The sequence below is a fragment of the Notamacropus eugenii genome, chromosome 2, assembly GCF_028372415.1.
Source record: "Notamacropus eugenii isolate mMacEug1 chromosome 2, mMacEug1.pri_v2, whole genome shotgun sequence".
In the NCBI taxonomy this organism is placed as follows: Eukaryota; Metazoa; Chordata; class Mammalia; order Diprotodontia; family Macropodidae; genus Notamacropus; species Notamacropus eugenii.
This window is the reverse complement of record NC_092873.1, coordinates 404,107,173-404,125,530: the sequence shown is the minus strand read 5'-3', so window position 1 is coordinate 404,125,530 and position 18,358 is coordinate 404,107,173. Positions and strand designations below refer to the sequence as shown.

General features: G+C 37.2%; 1 protein-coding gene across 9 annotated transcripts in view; it reads right to left on the bottom strand.

Annotated features, from left to right (window-relative positions):
* The window catches only part of SDCCAG8 (SHH signaling and ciliogenesis regulator SDCCAG8), a 289,079-nt gene that overhangs the window by 237,421 nt on the left and 33,300 nt on the right, over positions 1-18,358 (bottom strand). For 7 of the 9 annotated variants that reach the window (XR_011975441.1, XM_072647603.1, XM_072647606.1 and 4 more), the window contains 3 exons: positions 10,814-10,951; positions 2,414-2,478; positions 169-351 (listed from right to left, as the gene is read on the bottom strand). Coding sequence is in view for 8 of the 9 variants with exons in the window: in XM_072647603.1 (XP_072503704.1) it covers positions 169-351; positions 2,414-2,478; positions 10,814-10,951 (386 nt within the window). In the remaining variant the exon portion in view is untranslated. The remainder of the gene's footprint in view (positions 1-168; positions 352-2,413; positions 2,479-10,813; positions 10,952-18,358) is intronic. The other 2 variants (XM_072647605.1, XM_072647607.1) reach the window with 1 other exon arrangement.

Genomic DNA, 18,358 nt, shown 5'->3' with positions numbered 1-18,358 from the left:
TCAAGATTCTGGGAACACCATTCTCTCCACAATCACAGTGAAACCCTCAAAGAGGAAATAGTCACTGATGTACTGTATGAAGAGATCACCACATCCTTTTAGAATCATATAGTTTTCAAAGTTAGAAAAAAATTTTTGTGATGTTGATATGCATACACATCTACTTACTTGGTCAGTCTTTCAATGGTCTGTACATGAGCATCAGTATGGGTTTGAGCAAGGACAGCTTCATGCTGGGAACATTTTAAACAAAGACCACCAACACGGTTAGAAGCTGCATTGAGAGATTCTTGATGCCTTAATCTCCCTTTGAGATCTTCACAATTTTTCTCAGATTCAGACAAGTCTTTCCTAAAAGGAAGTAAAAAGATAAATCTTATAAAGGAATCAAACAATATTTCCAATTTCAGTTGATAGGGAAATTTTCAAATACAAATACTAATTTCTTTACTTTTTAAGTGGGAGACACTTTGGATGAAGGAAATCCTTTTAAACAATAATCTAACCAATCTGAATTTTTAAAAAAGCCTTAAAATACTGTATGAAGCAAAGCTTTCAATTTAGTCAGTTTCCTTTTAGTGTCCTAGGGCAAAAATAACCTTAATACTGTGCTCTGAAACTTGTTTAATACAATTTTTGGAGCACTTTCAGAACACATTCCTAAAACAAAGCAACTTTGGACACTGTGGAAGAAGAGGCAGATTTTTTTCAAGCAAAACAAAAACAAAAAAACCCAAAGGATGACAATGACCAAAATGGTTTATGAGGGAAAAACATATAACTATAATAAGGAACCCCCTAAATATTCCTATAATAAAGAATAAAAACATATAACAAAAATATAACTATAATAAAGAGCAAATTTTTATATAAAAGAAGTGCCTTCATTTCATCTCTACTCAGATAAAATACAGTTTCAAAAAAATCCAACACTTGAAATTTTATTTGAATGTAAACTAAAAACCAAAAAAAAAAGCTTTACTATATAAATGGTAAGAGACTAATTAATAACAGTAGATTTGAGTTCTGCTCGCATTAAAAAAAATGCTAACCTTTATACTTTTTGCAAAACGAAATCACTTATAAATACCACACCTGTAGTATAAAATTATTAAAAAAGCAGTATAAGTGAATAGAATATATAGATGCTTAGGCAGAAAGCAGTGATTTTTTGAAGCACATTTGCATTTTACATTTCAATGTGAAGCGGAAAAAAAATTGAATGAACTGACTTAAAATTGTGAAGGGCAAGGTATAAGCAGCAATAATACATTTAATGAACTGAACTACACTAAATTAAACAAAAACTTGTGAGGTCCAAGTCCATATCTTTGAAGACAGATAATTATGCATATTTTGATAATTGTTCGAGATGATTTCAAAACCACTTTGAGATACTGAAGTGATAATTTTCTCAACTTTGAAAAGTCTACTTTTTTATTACTTAAAATTATTTTAAACAAACAAAAGCAATTAGTTAATTTCTGGTTTTCTTCACTACTTCACATACACATGTAGTCTACTAAATAATAAGCAATGAATATTTTCTTGAACTTGTTTAAACAAAAAGATTTACTTCATGAAAAAATATATTTAAAAATTCACATCAATTTTTTATGTTACAAAAGCAAAATTTACCTTCCATAATCTCTTAGAATTTCTACTGAGAAAGGTAACACTATCCAGTAAGTTGCCTCAATTGCTAAAAAAAAATCCAAATAGTTAATACTCTAATTGAGTTAATGCAATAACATGTAAGAAGAATTTTAAAAGGAAAAAAATCCTGCATTGAAAATAGAATGATGTTTTCAACCATGTGTTTTACTTTAAGAAGAGTAAGTTATTCTCATTTTACCTGGGGGGAAAAAACCATCCTTTAAAAAATAGCAAAGAGGGGTAAGACTCAAGATTTGTAGCTTATAAGCTTTTTTTTTTTTTTAACATTGAACTACCAATCATGTTTTATTCCAGTTAGTGTTATTTAAAATCTATAATTTGCCAGTACAAATGAGGGTAAGTATATTATTTGAAAAGAAAAAAGTCATTTAATTTTTCTTTCCCACATACTAACTACAATTCCAAGAATAAAATACAAAACCAAGGCAAAATGAAGAAACTTATCATGAATATCTACGAAAATTCACGTTATGGATTGGTAAATCTTTGTTGATGAAGATTTTTAGCCTACAAGTTTTTAAACTGAAATCTAAAAACTATAAGGAGATTTGACAGTTGAGAACTTCTAAAATTAAAAAGTTTACTGGATTATTTTGAGAAATTTCAGTTTTAAAAACATAATACTTCCACCAGCAAATATTTTTATGGCATATATTAAAATTTGCTATTTTTGTTATTACTGAAAGTCAGATCTTTAGGTTTTTATAAATACTTTAAATAAATTATATCACTTTACCTCAGAGTCTTGACTTGAGATTCTAATATTTCATTCTTTACTTCATAAGTAAGTTTTAACTTTTCCTTTAGGGAAAAAAAGGAATATACATGAATATTTTCCCATGACCATATATCCCAATGTTGTCTAGTTCAAATTCAGTCATGAAAAAATGAATCCAACTATCTCTAGCCTGTTTTAATAAAAAACAAAAATGTGTCCTTTGAGGGAGGAAACCCTTCTTTCTCTAACCCTGCTATTATTCTGAGACAAGTAGCTGAAAAAAAAAATATGAATGAACTGCTGCCATTCCCATTTCTCAAAGGATGAAATGGTGAAGAGCCACTCCCCCCATGCCCTGATTTCTGACCTTCAGAAAGCACTGAGTAATTATGGCCCTCCCCAGAGAGCATGGGAGAGCATTACGTCAGATTTTCCAGAGCAACAAGCTTTCTTCCAGTTCCTGTTTCTTCCCACACCCAAGGCTGGCTGCTCCCGGAGGTGGTGTGACTGTGACAAAAGTAATTTTTTTAGGCTAAAGGCTGCTCTGGGGTTGAATGTAGAGCAAAGGCAGCTTCTCACTTAAAGATCCTTAGATGTCCAGTTGTGGTTACCTTAACAGTTTGCATAGTAAAGGTATTCAACAAGTTTACTGAAAGAATTATAAAAGAAAAGGTCTCTGGTCATAAATGACATGCATGAATATTAGCTAATCCATCCATACTGAACACTGAAATGAATATTTCATCATTAACAAATATGTCAGTATTCCTCACTTCACTTTACTCACTGCAACAAACCAAGTTTTCCTATTATCAGTTTTATTTCTTGCTAATTTTATATCATATTCTCATCATTTCTAATCAATTCGATTAGAAATATAAAATAAAAAGAGTCAAGAAGTCTTCCTTATCAGTTAATAAACAGTAAATAAATAGTTCATCACACTATTCAGCTTCAAAAGACCAGAGTTTGAGTGTTGGCTTTACTCTGAGTAAGTTGTGTGACCTGGGGCAAGTTAATTAAGTGAAGACTGTTTCCCCATCTGCAAGATAATATTTGTATTCCAGTCTCTACAAGGTTGTAGTAAAGATGAAATCAAATGATAGAAATAAAGCACCTGGTAAATCTAGTGTGATTTAAATACTGAACAGCAACTGTATCTACCATAAGTCTGAGAAGTCCCATAAACGGGAAGAATAATTAGAATATTAGTGTTTTATTTAAGGACAATCATGCTTAGCTTAACTGACTTTGGCTGTTTATGATTAGATAAAAATGTGAGTATATGAGATAGTATAATTTAAATAATTATCTTTTTGCTAGGACGCACTAATAAGGATAAGATTACACTTAACAAAGGAAGTGTTAATAAACAAAGACATCTAATGAGATATACTCAGACTACCTAGACTGTGAGAGTTAATCAATTTTGTGTCACAGAATCTGGGGGCAGTCTGGTGAAACCTATGATTCCTTCTCAGAGTAACATGTGTTATCTATATTCATAATTGAAGGAAATGGTAAAGTTTATTTAGAGGTTAGTGAAAATAAAGATAAGGGATCATCTGGAACTCATCAACAAAATATAACTGCCTTATCCTCTTGTGTCTAGAAGTAAATTTAACCTTTCTTCTACCTCTCTCCAGTTAAATTTAGAGAAAATGTAGTTTGGGACAAAAGTTGTGGAAAGGCATTCAATGCCAAACCAAGGAATTTACATTTGATTCTCAAGAAAATAGGCTGTCCTAGGAGTTTCTTGAAAAGGCAAATGACACCCAACAGGGGCTTTAAGACAATCACTTTAGCAACTGTGTGAATGAATTGGAGAAGGGAGAGACTTGCGGTAGGGAGACCAATGAAAAGGCTACTGCTGACAGTCAGGTGATGAAAGTCTGAACAAAGGTGGTATCCACGTGAGTAGAAAGTAGGGGAGAAATGCAAGAGATGCTGTAGAGATAGAAAAAAGACTTGGCAACTGATTGGGAAGATCCAGAGAATGGAGGTGAGGAGTGGAGGATGATGTCAAGGTTGTGCATCTGGGTATCATTAAGATTGGGCAAGATGGGACACAGGACAGGAATATCTCTTTGGAAGATATACATTATTCAAAACAAACAGAACAGATTAAATCAGGGAGAGATGGAAGAGTATCACAGAAAAAGAGATACATTAATGTGAGAATGGGGACTCAGAGGGCAAAATATTGTGGAAATCATTTGGATAAGTATTGGCAAAGGGAGAAAAAAGGATGTAACTGTTATAGACATACTACAAGGCTCATGGAAAAAAAGGATGAATAGATAAATAGTTTGAGAAATAAATCACAAAGGCCCAGAACTGCAAGAGGCTAATGGTGAATGAATGATACTGAACACAAAGGAGAAGCTTTTTTAAGAGACAGGTTCTGGGAAAGAAAATTCCAAAAAAGAATAGAAGTACTAACTGAATTAAACGTAAAGATAATAATGTACAATACTAAGTGGGGGGAAATAAATTTCTTTTTAGCTGCACAGTAGAGTCGAAAGGATAATGTACTCCTGGTCAGGTAACCTAGCTTCAATTCTTGCCTCTTACTATTCCTAGCTATATGACCCTGGCCAAATTACCATGGAAATATAAATTGTTATCTTGTTTCTTCTAAGTAAAAACATTATTAAATTTAAGATAGAAAAAAGTACATAACAGGGAATGGAAACCAAAGATAATGGCGGAAAAGGTCAGACAGCAATGTTGTCCCAAATGACTGCACATTCTCAAGTCTGAATGACTGACTTTCTAAGATTTGTGGGGAAAAACTTGTAGGTATAATTGCAGAGCTGCTCCCAGACATCTTTGAAAAATGTTAGGAAATAGAACCACATGACTATGGAAAGACAAATGTTCTGATTTTCAAAGAAAAGAGAATGGAATATGAAAATCATAGGTCAGAACACTTGATTACCATTCACATAAAATTGTAAGACTAAGTGGTTTGTGAGTTCTAATAGTGGACTTATAAATGATTTATGAGCCCTTGAAAATGAAAGCAGAGATCACTTATATCCACCAGGCTTCCTCTACCCTGTCCTGGCCTGACCTGACCTGAATGCCTGTGAAAGGGAGAAATGTCTTTCTGTCACTCCCTCCATCAGTCTCCTAATCTGTCCTGCCTCCCCTGAAAGGCATAAAACAGTATTCCATCATGCAGCCTCATTGTTTAATGTGCCTGAGTTTTTCTCCATGTGGGTACCTCTCCACACTTTCAGCTACACACTCACTTCTGTCTAATGACCTGAGAGTACTCCATGCTGAGGCCAAATCTCTGGAGTTGTTGAAAACCTACCTGAACTCATTCCATGATGATTAACGACCCTCTACTAAATCACCTCAGTAATTCTCAATTCCCTGCTGTCAGTATTCAAAACCTTTTCACCATCTTTCCACTGAGCTCACTGGATTGCCTGTTCCATAGTTAAATTTATTTTCATCCTAAATATTTTCTTTTCTGATTCCTTCCATTTTCTGGCTCTCCCTGAGCCCTTGCTTCCTCCTTAGTACCCCTTTTAGCATTGGCTTTTCTTCCACTCATAACCCCTAATGAGTTAGCTGGACCAGGTGGAAGAGCTGGAACTCCACTGTCGTTTGCAGGATCTTTTTCTACAACCATCACTGAGTTTTATTTATCACCCAATCAAGATTCTGGTAGCTGCTGTCTATTGACCTCCAGGACATTCTTCTTTCCTCAATAATTTCAATGACTGACTCAGTCTCTTTCCTCTCTAACTGCTGCCTTCATACTGAGGAACTTCAACATGCATAATGAAATGCCCTTTAACATACTCACCAGGTTATACACCTGATGTTCCTATAACCCATAAATAAGTACACTTTCACATTTGTAAACTCTGAAATTCGCTTATCTGATCACAGTCTGCTGTATTCCACCTTTCACTCTACCTTGTAACCTCAAACCCTGTTACTCATTCATACTATGACTTCCAATCCTTCAACTACCAATTCTTTCTGGGCTATCCACCCTACTGTAGCTACACCCTTCTCTTCCTATCATGACGCCTTTTTGAACCAGTCCAGCCCTCTGGTTTCCTCTTATCTTAGTCCCTTACCTCCTCATCCTACTGAAGATCTAGACCTGCCAAGTCTCAGCATTAGATCATTGCCATCATTTGCTGTCCTCTCCTATGCATGAACTACTGCTGAAAGAAGCCAGAGAACATCCCAAAACTATGCTGACTCGGGGCACTACCAATTTATGTTATATCAACTCACCTGGGTCCTCACTATGATAAAGTAATCCTTTTACACCCCCTTCCTACTCAACACAACAATTTTTTCAAATCTTTGCATTTATCCTCAAACCTCTCATGGTTCCCCCTTCCTTCCAGTTTAAAGTCTTGCCTCATATTTCAAAGTGAAACTTGAGACCACTTGCCAAGAGTACTCAAGCAACTCTCCTCAAGTACTGACCTGCCAAGCCTTAACACTCAGATGTCTTTGACTCTTTATCCCCTTTACTTCTGTCTCTTATAAAGAGGTGGTTTTTCTCCTGTCCAAGAAAACTCCTCTACATGTATAAGTGATCCCATCCCATCCTATTTTCTCAAGAAAATTGCCCCTTCTATATTCCCATTTTTTTTACATCTTCTATATCTACAGCCTACAAAAATGCTGAGGTTTCCCCATCCTCAAAAAACCTGTACTTGATCCATCCATCCCTATTAGCTATCATCCAAATTATATTTGTCTTGCTTCTGTAGACAGCTCCTTGAGAAGCCTGTCTATAATTAATCACTCTACCTCCTGTTCATTCAGTCTCTTCTTAAATCTCTATAGCCTAGCTTCTGACTTTATCATTCAATTGAAACTGCTCTCTCTAAAGCTGCTAATGATCTCATATTAGCTAACTGGATAGTCTTTCCTTAATTCTTATCCTGCTTGACCTCTCAGCAGCTTTTGACACTAAGGATCATTCTCTTCTACTTGTTACTCTCCTTCTCTGGAGGCTTTTGTGACACTATCTTATCCTGGTTCTTCTTTTCTTTGCCTGAATGTTCCTTCCCAGTCTTCTCTGTTGGATCTCCATGGTGCCATGCTTGCTAAAAGTGGGTTTCTCCTCCAAAGCTCTGTCCTGAGCCCTCTTCTCTTTTCCCTTTATAATATTTCATTTAGTGATCTCATCAACTCTTATGTATTTAATTATCCCTGTTGATGATTCTCAAATCTACATCTCCAGAACCAACCCTATACTGACTTCCAGACAACCCCAACCAAATGGCCTGCAGACATGTCCCAAACTGAAATCATTATCTTTTCCCTCACACCTTCTCTTCTCCCTGTCTCTGCTATTACTGTGGAGGACATCACATCCTCTTAGTCCTCTAGGCTCATAACCTGGGTGTCACCCTCAACTCCTCACTTTCTCTCACTGCTGTAATAGAAATTTAAATGGAAAAATCTTTCTCATTCATTAACAGGCCCATGTGACTTACTTGAAACACCTGGAGGCCTAAGACACATGTGGTGGGAGGAGCTTGCTGAACAGGTGGAACAGGAAGGGTGGAGCAGAACTGGGAGGAAGTGAGTGAGCACAGTCAAGGTAGAGGAGAGAGGAGGCAGACAGGCAGGCAGGCAGGCAGGCAGGCAGGCAGGCAGGCAGGCAGCAAGGCTCAGGGTCTGTGAGCAGACCTCTGCAGAGGGGGAGAGGCTTGGGAATGGCTATTAACTTCTTGGTCACTGTGACAGATTTTGCTTTCTGGTTCTGGAATTTGGCTTTCTTGTATCTAAATAAATGTTTTTCTTCTGCCTTCTATATGGAGAGTCTGTTATACTTTGCGATTGAGAACTACACCGCATATTCATAATCACCATTAGTGCTGTGACTATTGCCTTGGTGATACAACTGCCCATATCCAATCCCTTGCTAAAGCTTACTGATTTAAATTTCAAAATTTCTCACATAGGCTATCCTCTGCTATTGACACTACGCTGCAGCAGGCTCTCATGCCTGGATTATTGCATCAGCTTTGCTGTTGGTCTGTATGCCCCATGTCTCCTCTCTGGTCTATCTTCAACACAACTGTTAAAGTGATCTTCCTGAAACACAGGTCTGACCATGCCATTCTTCTTCACACACCTCCGTTCAACTAGCTCCATTATTATTACCACTAGAATCAAATATAAAACCCTCTATCTGGCATGCAAATTCCTTCCTGACCTGACTCCCTCCTACTGGTCCAATCTTCTTACACTTAACTTAGGCCTTCACTCCAACACACTGCAATCCGGTGACGCTGGCCTCTCTTGCTATTCCCTAGCAAAAGATACCGCCATCTCTCAATTCCACACATTTTCACTAGTTATCCCCCTTGCCTGGAATTTTCTCCCTCCTCCTCCTCTCTCTCCTGTGTTTCTTGGCTTCCTTCAAGTACAAGTTAAAATTCCATATTTTATGGGAATCTTTTCCTGATTCCCTCAGTGCTAGTGATTTTCCTCTTTGGATTATCTCTAATTTATTCTGTGTGTGTGTGTGTGTGTGTGCACGCGCGCGTGTGTGTATGATTTGTATGCAGATGTTTGCATGTTGTCTTCCCAATCATACTGTGAGCTCTTTGAAGGTAAAGAATGTTTTTTCCCCTTTCTTTGCCTCCCTAGCACTTAGTGCAGTACTTCGCACTTCGTAAATGCTTGCTGATTTGACTTAATAGCCACCAAAGGTTTGTTTGTAAAAGACAGGCCATGCCAAAATAATCTCATTTTTTATTTGGGCAGGGCAACTAGAAAAATACATTATGGGAATGCTGCATTAATACTATATCTATACTGAAATGCTCTCTAACATCCTAAGCAGGTCATACACTTGATATTGTCATAACCTATATATAAGTTTCACTTCCATTTTTGTGAACCTAGGGCTTCAGCAAAACATTTGATAAAGTATATTATACTATACTTGTGATTAGGTTGGAGAGATAGGTCAGTGTTGCATTATATTTTTAGGAGGATATAGACCTGGATATGACAGACAGAGTAGTAATGTCAATGCAGACTGAGGTATATAGTGAGGTGCCTTGAGGAACCGTCCTTGGCCCTATTCTGTTCAGTATTTTTATCAGTTATGTGGATGATAGATAACACACTATTCAAATCTGCAGATGGTGTGAAGTTAGGGGAGAAAAATAATGTTTCATGAGAGACTCATGGTCCAAAAAGATCTCAACAGGCCAGAATAATAAGCTGAATCACATGAAATTTAGTCATTATAAAGGTCCAAACAGATTAAAAAATAAATTTCACAAATGAACAATGTCCTTAATAAATACTAAAGCAGAGATGTATGACAACTGCAAAAATACTTGGCTAGACAATAAGGGCCATACAAAAGACACGTGGGTTTTAGAGGCCTACAAGTTCCATATCAGTCAACTGCATGGCAGTACCCTCATGCCCCCAAAATATAATGCTATCCCTAGGCTATGTCTATTGAAGAACTGTGAGCACAACAAGAAAAGTGAGTTTCACCATATGAAAGGCTCTTACTTTGCATAGTATGAGGTACGACATTTTTAGGTACAAAAATAATGAGAATACTAGAGAATATGTTATACAAGGGCCAGTTAAAGGAACTAGGGATGTTGAGGCTACAGAAGATGGCTTTGAGGAGGCAAGAGAGCATCCTTTAAATGTCTGAAGGGCTTTCATGTGAGTGAAGAATAAAATTTGCTCCACTGGCTTCAGAGGGCAGAACTTGCAGATGGGAAGAAGTTGCAGAGGGTCAGATTCTGCTCTAAAGTAAATTAAAAGATTGCCAAACAATTTAAGCTGTCCAGAAGTGGAATTCACTGCCTAAAAGAAGTAGTAAATTCTCAATTCTCCTTCACTGAAGGTCTTGAAGCAGAGGACAGATAACCACTTGTTAGGGATGGTATACAAAAGATTCTTGGCCAGACTCAGGTTGGCCTAGATGGTATTTAATATCCCTTCCAACTCATAATCTAATGTTAAGATTTCTTAGTGTATTTATTAACTGATACAACATGTAAGATTTTTACTGTAATTAACATCTACTTATTAAAATCAAAAGGTATATCAGGTTTAATAATAATTGGAGGTCCAATTAATGATAATTTAATAATAATATTCCATTTTGTTAGCACTGAAGCCAATGAATAAAACAACCTGCTTCTTCTTCCATTTTTATCATATCTTAAAATTAGAAGAGACAATACTTTCGTCTGATCTCTTACAGTATTTACTGACTATAAATCTTGTGAAAATAAGCAAAAAAGTTATGGCAGGAAATGAAAGCATTTCTAATTCTACATATCTGATCAAACATAAAGCACTACACTTTGAGAATACTTAGTCAACAAAAAAGAAATTTAAAAAATGAGACAGGAAAATCAAAAGTGTTTGATTACTCACAAGTTCTAGTTGCCATTTTTCCAGATCATAAGAGGTTGGTTTGACCTGTTCTACATCATTTGAAGTAACATGTGACTTGCCATCTTGACATGTTCTTAAATCACCAACTGTCTTTACCCAAGAATTTTGAGGATTTCCCTGAATAAAAATTTAGTCACTTATTACGACAAAATTCCAAGTTAAACTGATATTGGGCTTTATTTCTAAGAAAAAATATTATATATACATATATATATATATATATATATATATATATATATATATATATATATATATATATATATATATATATATATAAACATACCTATATACACACACATATATACATGTATATATATATTGGGAACTGGAAGAGTAGACATCCAAAGCCAGTCCCTAGGGAGTATGCCACTATATCATGTCCCATGGTACCAAAGAACAGCATTCACTCACCATAGAGTAGTAAAACAGGGCAGATTTTTGTTGTTGTTATGGAGGGAAGGGCAGAAATGGGAATGGGAGAAAGCAGGAGGCATTTAAAGCCAGTACCAGAGAGGGGCTAGGGTTGGGGCATAAATCTATGAGAGGTTCACCCTGCTGGCTCTGGTTCCCATGATGTCAACTCATAGACTCCTGCCTCATGGTCATTCTCCTCTCCCCAGTGTTTCAATCTCCTACCTGCCTTACAGAATATTAATACCTATAGTAGAGTTCATAGATATTTAAGGCATCATTTGTTGAGAGCTATAAATGAAGAGTAAGCAACCTTTGGCTGTACCAAGGTCCAAACTCCATATTCTGAAGTGCTGGGCATTAGAGGTAGCATCAGTTCTTTCAAGCTGGGGACAAGAAAACCATCTTTGGCTTTACTGTCATTAGTTGCCGATCTCTGGCATAAACTCTGAAGTGACTGCTGGGAAAGTATAGACTTCAAGGCAGCCATAGCTTTGTCTAGTCTTTCAATTAAAAAATTCATATACATACACATTTTCAGAAGAACTAGTTTTTCTAAGTAAATAAATATAAATATAATGAAGTTTAGGTCAGAATGATTACTGAAGACCTTTTTAAGGGAAGACATGGGGGATACCTAGGAAATTTTCTGCTTAGAAAATACACATTTACATAAATGATCAGGTTGGTATATCTATAACTATTTCAAACAAATAACATGCTTATAATAACCTCTAGTGAAGCCCTACTGTGATCCATCACCTTGTGATAGGGAAAACCCTGTATTTTCAGTTCTTTGAGCAGAGTCGGAACCTTGGCTGGTCCTGCCAACCTGCAATTAATTCCACTATTCTTCAAATTAACTTCTTTTTAAAATAGTCAGATTCAACTACAGCTAAACAGCAAGGATTATAATTCATCATAATGAAATAAGAAAATGGAAATCCTGTAAGTCGTGCACCGTTAGTTAACAAAAACTGAAGTCAAGACCTGAATCTTGGAAGGAGCAGAAAAGCAGCTACTTTCACTCTGAGTGAGATAAGGTCAGTACCTATATCATTTCTATGCTATTTTATAGAAAGTCATGATCAAAGACTATGTATCTATAAAGGTCAATAGTTTTGTCAATACTTAAAAACTAAAAATGATAAAATATTAATAGAGGTCAAAACATAAGTTACTCACCCATTTAAATGAGAGGAATTATAAGAAGTTTTATTTTACTTTGCTTTTAAAATAAAAATACTAAGTACATATAAATGTGTGTATATATTCAGTAGGTATCTAGAAAATGTACTAACTTATTAAAACTAGTAAACAGCAACAGAGAAAAGAAATTAGATAGAATAAGGAAGATTTAATGATATATCTAGCATAATTTTTAAATGTATATACCATATGTTAAACCATTAGAGAATATAATTATCAGTACACCAAATAGATAAGACAGATATGCATGTATCTACCTTTCCATATATTTTTCTGAAAGCAAACCCATATACACATTTTTTAAAACCAATATTCCTTTGCCCATGTGAAAAGAAATGCCTGCTTGCCATCACTTCCTTCCCCTTTTGCCTTGCTTACTTCTCCCTCTGACTCATTTATCTGCCTCATTTCCTTTCTCATCTTACTTCCCAAATGAACTCAATTGCCAGCTTTAACTGCGATGCTACTATGTGGCTATTGAAACTAGGAATAATTCAGTTTACATGAGTGTATATTTAGAAAGGGAAAAAAAGAGTTCCTTTTAAAAAAATCTTATTTTAAATATGTTTCAGGTGAATTTTTTTTTTCAAATTTGGCATTCAAAACCTAAAACTGAAATTTTCTCTCTCAATAGCATGGGTATATGTATATATATATTCAAGAAAAGAAAAATATTATCAGTAAAAAAATAATTTAACAATTGATCATAAATTAAAAATGACTGCTCAGGAAAAGCAACTGAAAAAAAATCACCTACTCTATAATTAGGAATGAATATTACCAGTTCCTTCTTGTGAATGGAAGATTTAAATGATATACCTTCAGGGTTACAAATGATATCTTCAGGAATCATTCTAAAAGAATAGTTCTAGACCCTAAAACTAGAAGAAAAACGTAAATAAAGTTATATCCTCTTTCATAAGTCACTAATTTATTTAAACTAATTAAATTAGCTAATGACCATAATATTTCATTTTAAAACAAAAGTATCAAAGCTATCAGGCAACTAAAATATTTCAGAATCATCACACAGAATATTCCACAAAAACTGAGAAATTCTTTGATCAGCTACTTGTCACAGTCAACAAGAAGGGGGAAAAGTAAATGTTTTGCCCAATGGCAAGAACTGTAATACTGGTTTTTTATTTTTTATTTTCCAAGGCTATTTGGTAGTACTGTTTTGTTTTTTTTTTTATTTTTCAAGGCTATCTGCTATTTCAAAGTCCACTTAGAAACTCATATCATAGTCATAAAACTTCAGAACTGAAAGGGAATTAAGAAATCATCTAAGCCACCACCTCCCCATTTGACCGATGAAGAAACTGAGGTCCAGAGCTATTAAAGGAATTAGAGAGGGTTACACACATAGTCAGGGAAAGGTCTAGGGAAAAACTCAGGTCCCTTAACTCCTGGTCCAGAAGTCTATTTGGTGAGCTACAAGCTAGTATTCTCTAATTTAACAAAGGTTTACTTTCTCAAACTGTCATAAAGTCAACTCTAGATCTTAGTATGACTTGAAGCCATGGGATGAGATCTGTCTAGAACAGGGCTCCTTCCCGACACCTCAGCTTTTGGATTCCCATTCTTCTTTCCCTAGAAGGTTTGAGCAGAGGTGTCAAACTCACCCCCAAGCCTGGTCCACAAATCTCCAGGTGCAAGCAAAACCAGGTAAAAACATAATTCAGAAAAGTTTAGCAAAACAGATAAAAATATAACAGAACACTGAAAATGTTCATTTGTAGCTTTCTAAGTCAATACTGCTATCTGTAGGGATTCTTTCTATTTGAGCTTGACACTAGGAATTCAGAGCTTATGAGGTAGCATGCCATCTGTTAGGAGTTTGCCTTTCAGCCATACTTAGCAAAGTCTTGAATTAACAATCGATACCCAGTTACCTTCTGACTAATTGGCAGTAGGAAGGGGATTGTTAATAACTTTTCTACTTTTACTCATTTTCAACTAATATACTAGATTTCATGGAATGAATGTAGTCTCCAACACAGATTGAGGTGGCAGACTTCTTTTATGAATAAGACAAGAATCTTTGATTTACAGCTGACTTCTTCCTTGGAAAAAGGAGGCAGAATATGGGGGAGAGGGGGAAGTGGCTAGATTTGGACTCAAAGGATCAAGGTTCCAAATTCTTGCTTTGCCATCTGTGTGGGTTTAAACGGGTCACTCAGCATCTCCAAGTTCCTTCATCTGCAAAATGAGGAGGTTGGAGTAAATGACCTTTAATCAAAGATCTTGGCAGAAGATTACTTAATTCAAGACCTACCCAAAATGAATCCCTTCTATAACATTGTAGGTAGGAGGTCATTTAGCCTCTGCTTCAAGACCTCAAAAGAGGAAGAACCAACCCATTCTAGAGCCAGGCCACTCCACTTTATTAGGAAGGTTTTTCTTAACAGCAAACCTAAAAATAAATCCTTGCAGCTTCCACTACCTGCTGAGTCCTGTCTTCTGTGGCCAAAGAAAACAAATCTAATCTCTACATCACATGACAGCTCTTCAGATCTTTGAAAACAATTAGCCTATCCCCTTGAACCTTCTCTCCTCCCAGCTAAGTCCTCCTAGTTCCTTCAACCTCTCTTCATATGACATGGCCTCAAGGCTCTTTGTCCTCCTGGCTTCCCTCTTCTTGATGCTTTCCATTTGCTAAAGCCCTTCTTAAACGGAAGCATCCAGACCTGAACACAACCCTGCAGATGTGGTCCTACCAGGTCAGAGTACTGATAATCACACCTCCTTACTTCTGGAAGGGTGTCCTTCTTAAGCGTAGAATTGCAATTTTTTTTTTTTTTTGGTCTTTAACATCATACTACTAACAATGATCTTACAAGTCCACAAAAAACCCCTGATCTTTTCCCTCTCTGGTATCTGATCTTTCTACACATGTGAAGTTGTTTTTTAACACAAGTGTAAAACTTGAGCTTTAGCCCTACTGAATTTCACCTTATTATATTCAGCCTGTCATTACTTGTCAAGATCTTTTTGTATCCTGTCAGCAGTTACTTTCAGTTTTGTGTCTGCAAGTCTTACAAGCATTCCATCTATACCTTTATCCACTAAAAAGTAAAATATTAAACATATTAAAATAAATATTTAATAAATAATATTAAGCATAACAAATAACACTAAACATATTATTAAAATAAATATTAAACAGTGCAGGATCAAATACAGATCCTGGGGATAGTCCATGGTAGACCTAACTCCTGAGAAGTTAATGATTAATAATCATTAACTGTGCCTGGCTGTTCAAGAAACCTAAGTCAATTTAATTATATTACTGCGTAGTTCGCATCTCCATCTTCGTTACAAGAGTAGTATGGGATATTTTATCAAATGTTTTGGTAAAATCTATGAAGAAGGGAGAGAAGGGGGTGAGAAAAAGAGAGAGAGAGAGAGAGAGAGAGAGAGAGAGAGAGAGAGAGAGAGAGAGAGAGAGCATGCAAGATGGCCTCAAAGTCAGGAACACCTAGGTGGTTCAAGTGTTGTCTCTGACCATGGTGGTTGTATGACCTGCAAAAGTCACTTGCTAGCTCAGTGACCCAGACAATCTCCAAACCTATAGGTCATAAAGAAAGTGTTAACCTGTACTGGTACAGGGTATTTACTTCCTAGAATTCACTAGACCAATAAAATCCCAGATCCTGTTCAAAAAAGAAAAAGGTTTCTTTGACATGACTAACCCTTGATGAAGCCATAGTGGCACTACTATGATAGTTATTCATTAGCAATATTTTTAATGGGCCATTCTAAAGTTTTCCCAGGAATCAGTCAAGCTAACTGGCCTATAGTTTGTAGTCTTCTTTCTTCCCTTTTTTGAACATCAGAACAACATTCCCCCTTCTCTAACACTGCAGTACCCCTTTCATCTTACATGATCTTTTAAATATCACAAAGAATGGATAATAATTACATCTGCCAATTCTTTCAGTATCCCAAGGATCTAGTTCATCTAAGCCAGGTGATTTGAATTCATCAAGGACAATTTGTATTCTAACTTATTTTGTGCATAAACTCCTAGTTCGCAATTTTTGTTCTATCATTTCCACTGTAATTGAATTCACTGTCCTTGGCACAGGAAGCAGAAGCAAAGTAAGAGCTGGGTGGCGTTCTCAGTTGCCTACATCTCCACTCACCTCCAGCAGGGATCCTATCCTCTTTAAATATCCTCTTCCTACCAATACAGTCAGAACAACATTATTCGTTGTCTTTACCTGCCCTCATCAGCCTCAACTCATTCTCAGTTTTAGTATTCCTGACTACTTTTTAAAGAGGCCTGTTCACTGAATGGGCATTACCTCACTTTAAGTGAGTACCTGAAAAGGCCTTAGCCTAAAAGGCCAAGGTCTCCCATTGCATTGCGGGTTGTCTCCACTCATGCTGATGAATATGACACTGGATCACTGGATCCGGATGGCTCAGGAAGAGAAAGTGAGGCTGGTGACCTTGCACAGCCCTCCCTCACTCAAATCAAAGTCAAATGCAAGTCATGACATCATTTCTCCGATGTCATGGTCCTCTTCGAAAACGAAGCAGGAACATAACCTGTCAATAGACTGAGCTGCCTGAATGGGGACCCAGCTAACTGGGTAACGCAGCTCATCCTCTCTGTCAGCCTCTCCCTCTCCCCTTTCTTCTCCTCTCCAAAAGAAGGTAAATTTTGATGGTCACAAACTGCCCAGTTAACTTGGGATTTACTGGCCAGATTTCTTTCTTTCCTTCTTTTCTTTCCTTCCTTTCCTTTCCCTCCCTCCCTTCCTTCCTTCCTTCCTTCCTTCCTTTCCTTTCCCTCCCTCCCTCCCTCCCTTCCTTCCTTCCTTCCTTCCTCCCTTCCTCCCTCCCTTCCTCCCTTCCTCCCTCCCTCCCTCCCTTCCTTCCTTCCTCCCTTCCTCCTTCCCTCCCTCCCTCCCTTCCTTCTTCCCTTCCTCCCTCCCTTCCTCCCTTCCTCCCTTCCTTCCTTCCTTCCTTCCTTCCTTCCTTCCTTCCTTCCTTCCTTCCTTCCTTCCTTCCTTCCTTCCTTCCTTCTTTCCCTAAAACTTTAGACTCAGTGCACTCTGAAGCCCGTAAATTGAACAACGTCATGGTCCTCTTTGAAAATGAGGGACGAACAACACAACCACAATTCCTGATACCAGTTTTAGAGCATTCACATAAGAATGTCTTACTCATGTTTCCATTTTGTTACCTGCCCTAAGTTGCATCTTCTGTACATATGTTATAAAAATCTAAGCTGGTTGGTGAGTTCTCTGTACATCCACATTGGTTTCTTCAAACAATTCTCATTTTTCTCCTTTATTGGAATTGTGTTGGGATTGGAAGCTCAATTCCGTGTGGACGGTCTCGGGCGGGTAAAAGTGGGACTTCTAAATCTTAGAGTCTTACGAGGCCCTCCATGAACAGCGGGGATTCGAGAAGGTCAGACTGAGCTAGCTCGGCTAGCTCGGGTATTTCCGCCTCTCCCCGGGAGATACGTGATGGGTGGAGTCTCCCTGCCCTCGAGGTCGTCCCGGATCTGGGCACACTATTGTTATCTAACAGCACGGTATTTAGATGCAAACTATGCTGCTGGAAGGTTAAGTAGGATTGAGGAAGCCTGAAAGCTCTCTTAGCACGTGAGGAGCCAAGAGGACAGTAGGCTCCGTTTTCTTCTTTCCTCTCTCCCCCGCTTGTACTTCTACTTCCAATCCCTTAAGCTTAGCCTCCTTAGGAAATCTCCCCCTCTTCCTCCTAAGGAAGACCTCCCTGCACTTGTAACTAGACCCTGTAATAAAGCTCAACCCTTGTTCGACTCTGGAACGTCCTTTCTCTCATATGTGCATCCGGCGTGGCCAGCCGAAGACCTCGGAGGTGAGGTAAGAAAGACTCGGGTAGCCCACACAGGCCTCTAGGCCT